General features: G+C 56.8%; 3 protein-coding genes across 3 annotated transcripts; all 3 read right to left on the bottom strand.

Moving 5' to 3' along the window:
* Positions 1-638: 638 nt before the first annotated feature.
* On the bottom strand, positions 639-1,783 carry ACA1_362820 (uncharacterized protein; the record flags this gene model as incomplete). The annotated part of the gene is made up of 6 exons (XM_004333760.1): positions 639-789; positions 900-1,069; positions 1,166-1,252; positions 1,337-1,365; positions 1,489-1,577; positions 1,677-1,783. The coding sequence occupies 6 exons, from the start codon at positions 1,781-1,783 to the stop codon at positions 639-641; spliced, it is 633 nt and encodes a 210-aa protein (XP_004333808.1).
* Positions 1,784-1,848: 65 nt separating this feature from the next.
* Positions 1,849-3,335, bottom strand: ACA1_362810 (Tyrosyl-tRNA synthetase; the record flags this gene model as incomplete). The annotated part of the gene is made up of 6 exons (XM_004333759.1): positions 1,849-1,981; positions 2,059-2,176; positions 2,251-2,310; positions 2,456-2,602; positions 2,719-2,819; positions 2,896-3,335. 6 exons carry the CDS (start codon positions 3,333-3,335, stop codon positions 1,849-1,851), a joined length of 999 nt encoding a protein of 332 aa, XP_004333807.1.
* Positions 3,336-3,587: 252 nt separating this feature from the next.
* Positions 3,588-4,860, bottom strand: ACA1_362800 (uncharacterized protein; the record flags this gene model as incomplete). Its single annotated transcript, XM_004333758.1, has 2 exons — positions 3,588-4,076; positions 4,243-4,860. 2 exons carry the CDS (start codon positions 4,858-4,860, stop codon positions 3,588-3,590), a joined length of 1,107 nt encoding a protein of 368 aa, XP_004333806.1.
* Between the last annotated feature and the right edge of the window lie 198 nt (positions 4,861-5,058).

The following is a 5,058-nucleotide window of genomic DNA, read 5'->3' as shown; positions in this document are numbered from 1 at the left end:
TGGCAAGTGGACAGAAAGAAATACAAATGAAGTGATTCACTGTCCTTTCCCTCCTTATCTTCTTTTGTTGTAGAGATTATTTGTTTGTTTGACACAATGGATACAACAAAGAGACCATCAGCCATGTTTGTTCACACTGCCTCACGTTTGGAGCACACTGGCCAGACATTGAAGATACCCACCAACCTCAAAGAGCTATTACAACATAAATGCTTTTTGGTTGTTGACACAAATGCATGGATTGATTTACTTGAGTTCATATTATCTCTTAAGGAACATCATAAGTTGACCATGATCGTCCCCTCAGCAGTCGTCCAAGAACTGGACAGCTTAAAAATGTAAATAAAAACAAATTAACCCTAAGTATTTATTTATTTACTTATTTTTTTGAGGGGGGCTGGCAACCTTGGAGGAGGGAGTGGAGGCAAGCATTGTCACCGTCCACAATGGCCATTGTCAGTGCAGCCAGCTTAGTGGAGTGCTCCATTTTCCTTGGCCATCCTGTCTCATTGTGCTTGAGCCACAAGAGACAAACACAACCTACCGGGGGAGGGGGCTGAAATGTGTTCCAAGAATGCCTGGTGGTGAGAAAATACCAGCTTTAAAAAAAGAAAATAAAGCCGTGGCTTGGAACAGAGTCACTGCAGAAGGCAACAACCAGTGGAGGCCTTGGGATCGCTCACCCTCACTGCCGTCTCATCTTTGTGGTCATGCTTCTCAATCACTTCCGTGGCTGCAGCGAATACCTCTTTCAATCCAATGTGCTTCTTGGCCGAGCATTCATAGTACCTGTGTACGGAGGGGCGGAAGGGGCGTGCGTGAGTGCGTGTGATTGTGGCCACAATACATACATATCAAAGGAGCTGGCGAGTAGTAGCTAGGAGACATGTGACACATACCCCTCGGCCCCAACCTCCCGTGCAAGTTGCCTGCCCTGCTCGGTGGTGATGGGTGTCAATTGGGACTTCTGCAGCTCATCACAGGTGTGAGGGTCATCTCGCAGGTCGATCTTTGTGCCGATGAGCAGGAACGGCTTGTCCCCTCCATGCACACGCAGCTCGTCTTTCCACTGCACACAACCCAATCAGCGAAAGTCTCTAAAGGACGTGCTCACGACACACAACCACCAAGTAATGCCAACAACTGTAGGGGCAACAAGACGTACTCTTTGTTTGACGCCTTCAAACGAGTCGTGATGAGAAGAGACAACGCTGAAGCAAAGCAGGAACAGATGCGCGCCCTGATAGAAGAGCTGTATGTATGATGTTTGGGTAGGGGAACGGGTGTTAGGGTTTGTATGCGCATGTGTGAGCACAGGCCAACCTTCCCGCCGTACCGCGCGCATGCGATCGAAATCCTCCTGGCCTGGTAAGGTCACAAGACATGAGCAAGTGAACCGGCGGCGGTATGAGTCGAGGTCATGCAGCCACCGGATATGCAGGGAGCGCAGACACAGACGGTGGTGTGCCAAAGACGGGAGGTGCGTACCAGCCGTGTCCCAAATGCCGAGCTTGTACGTGTTCCCCACCTTGGACGTCACGGTCTTATTGTAGTTGTCAAAGACTGTGGGCACATACCTGAAGACGTGAAGCAGGTTGGACATTATTTTTTAATATAATGTCCTTAAAATTGAAAGGGGGGGAATAAAGCGAAGCGAAGGAGTAGGGGGGAGGTACTCCTCGGGGAACTCCCCATTGAGATAGGTTATGAGGAGTGATGTCTTGCCAACGGCAGCATCACCTACAACCACACACTTGCGCGTGTTCAGCTCATCTCCATCCATGTCCTCCCTACTCCGCCAACCAAGTTGAAACCACAACCGCGAATTTTTTCCCTTTTTCATTTCCTTCAGTTGCCGTCCGAGAGCCCCCAGCGAAACTGCAGGGCGGTCAGCTTGCCGATCAGTTCGTCGACGGCGATCTGCTTCTGCTGACCCTCGCTGTCAGCGACCAGGCGTTCGTCAAGCAGCGCGACTCCCTCTCTGCGCACACACGGACGCGATCGTGAGGAGTCAGCGTGAGTTCGGGGAGGCCTTATGCGGGCGCGAGAGCTTGATACCTGTAGGCGTCGGAGGACTGCCTCTCAAAGGTGTGATAGACAAGCTTGTCCACTCCGGCCAGTCGGGCAGCCAGCACTTGAAGGAGTGCCATCAGCACTTTATTCCCTCCGTAGGCCCCTGCACGGCAAAGGGGTGAGTGTTGAAACCGTTGACCAAGGAGGAGAGAGGGAAGACCGGCGAGTGGCGCGAACCTGTGCCCCAGTTGCCGGTGTGTATGACCACGAAGGGAGGCGCAGATTCGAATCCTTTTTCTTTGGCCGCACGAAAAGAATCAACAACTGCGGCCCTGTACCCGCTGAAGGCCGTGCGGAGGATGAACTGGATCTCGTCTGTGGCAGCGAGTTTGGAGAGTCAGCACAGAACCACGAACACACGTCTTTATGGATACCAGCGTACCATAGCGGTAGGCGCCACGTCCCCCAGGCGGGGCCTCAAGGGCGAGAATGTTGGAGATCGTGGGTGGCTTGAGCACCACGCTCGCGTTGCGAATGGCTGCCTCTGAAGCCGCGGCAAACGCTCCGCCGTACAGACCATAAGGCCGTCCTGTCCGAAGGGAAGAACACACACCGTCATAACAGACATACAAAGTTATGTTGTGTTATGTTGACAGATCTGCCACGACGAAACGGCCAAGGCAGCATGGAGTAGAAGAGGTTTACCTGCGCCTGGATTGCGGTCGGTCTTCACGAAGATCCTCCTCTCCACACCCCGGATCAAGATCGGTGTGGGCTCGTTACCCTCTGTCGTCAAGGGTCGGAACCTAAGCACCACCACAACTTCCGTCAGCTTCAATTTGTTGTTGTCCTCCCCGCGCGATACTATGGAGGTACGTGTACCGTTTGTCGCGGCTTGATGTAAGGGCCTCGCGAAGGGAAGCGAGAATGGGGTGCTCGGCCACCTGCATTTCGTCCTGCGCGTAGAGGCCGCCAGCGTAGGCAATGAACAGGTGGCTGTGTGCAAAGTTCTTGTACCACGATACCACCGGCCGCCCCTCCTCCTCTTGCGCCGTGGGCTCGTAGGTGAAGGCATCCTCGCGCATCTCGAGCTGCGTCTTCTGCTTCATGGCATCATCGGGCACGTAGAGGCTGGGCAGGGGTATCTCCTTGTAGCGCGAGTAGTGCAGGGTGCCGCGGTGGGAGTCCGCCCCCCGCGGGCAAGCCAGGGCATACACCAGCTTCTTGTTGGGGTGGAGCCACCGTGGCGGGTGGTCTGTCGCCAGCTCGTTCGCATCAAACGAGGCCTGGCACGTCACGTAGTCCTCTTCCTGCTGCTGCATGCTGATTTTGCATGCTGATTTTCTTCTTCTTCGCCCCCAAAGTGGTCTCTCCTAGGTTCGGTGAAACTGAAAAAGCAAGGAAAAGGGCCGCATTTTTTTATCTTTATTTTTATTCTCTGGCCAACGTTGGCTGGCGCTGAACAGGGAAACAGCGGGCACCAGAGGAGATATCTGACGTGGTGGTACTGGGTATAATGATAATATAGGAAGAATAGCAACAGAACATGTTGGTGAAGAAGGGCGGGCCGCGGCTTAGAGGCTGGCGGTGGCCTGGGTGCCAACGGCGTCGGTCCAGTTATAGCCGGGATAGACGAGGTCGGGGAAGCCGTAGAAGTCGATGGTGGAGCCCGACGTGAAGCCCTTGGCCACGGCGCTCACCTGGCCGGGGTCGGCACCGCAATCGGCGAGATCGACGACCCACACGGCCTGCACGCGCTGGTTCGACTGGCGGGTGCCAAAGTTGATGGTGGCCTTGGGCGTGGCGATGGTCAGCTTGGCGCCGGCGGGCAGCGTGAGCGTGAGCGACACGTTGGCGAAGGTCTTGCTGGCGGCGTTGTTGTCCCACGCGGAGCACAGCGGCGCCGGGCAGGGGAAGGCCAGGTCGGCCACCACCACGGCGTAGCCGCCCAGGCGGTAGGTCTTGAGCTCGAGCTCCCAGTTGGACACCACCGTGGCCCAGTAGGGTCCGATCGCCTTATCGCCCGAGGCCTGCACGTAGTTCCAGCCCAGAGCACCGCAGAACTGCACCACAAGTTGATGAAGAAGTTGACGGCATGATGAAGAATGATGACATCGTGAGTAAACTACAATTAGGAGCAACAACCACCCACCCACCACCCACGAGCCAACAACACCGGTGGGATGGCCCATGCCCGAGGGTTAGGGGGTTGGTTCTGAGAGACAGTACCTGGCTGTAGGAGTAGGTGAAGATGGAGGGCACGCCGTCGCGGCCCCACGGGTCGATGGCCTGGAGGGTCTGGGTGTTGTCGTTGTAGCTGTAGATCACGCGGAAGTGGCCGAAGTAGTAGAGGGTGCCGGTCGAGGTCGAGTTGTAGTAGAAGTAGAGCATGGCCAGCACAGGGTGGCCGCCGGCGACGAGCTGCTTGACGGCGTTGATGTCGCAGGTGCCGGGCTGGAGCTCGTAGGAGACCAGGCCCAGGCCGGGCACGCCGCCGGTGTAGTTCTTCCAGCCGGCCGTGGCGCGGTCGGCCGCCGGGTAGACGGTGCCCTGCGCGCTCGACAGGTTGGAGAAGAAGGTGCCGCGCGAGATGTCCGACGCGATGGTGCCGCCCAGCGGCGAGGTGCGCAGCACGTCGACGATCTCCTTCTGGTCCTTGACGTACCGGCCCGCGTGGAAGAGCAGCGACTGGAACGCGGCGGCACCGCACGAGAAGGTCTCGTCCTGGCGGAAGTAGGGCACATTCGGGATCGAGGCCGACGTGGGCAGGGCCGACGACGAGGCCACGGCAAACAGGGCCAGCACGGCCAGCACGGCCGAGAAGTAGAACGCGCCGGTAGGTTGCATCACGACGCGATCGAGGTCCGGAGGGGGGAGTTCTTGTGTTGTTTGGGCGGTACGTGTTGGTCGAGACTGATGTAGACGCGCACTTTGTTGGGGCCAGCGGACCAACCGCGTTCGGGGAATATTCTTGGTGTCAGCGCCCCCACCAACTGGCGCGCGGCGAACATGAGTGTCAGCTCAACCGCTCGGAGATCTGGAGCT

Source organism: Acanthamoeba castellanii, assembly GCF_000313135.1.
Source record: "Acanthamoeba castellanii str. Neff unplaced genomic scaffold scf7180000084624, whole genome shotgun sequence".
Lineage (NCBI taxonomy): Eukaryota > Discosea > Longamoebia > Acanthamoebidae > Acanthamoeba > Acanthamoeba castellanii.
Note: the sequence above shows the minus strand (reverse complement) of the source record. Positions and strands in the feature narration are given on the sequence as shown.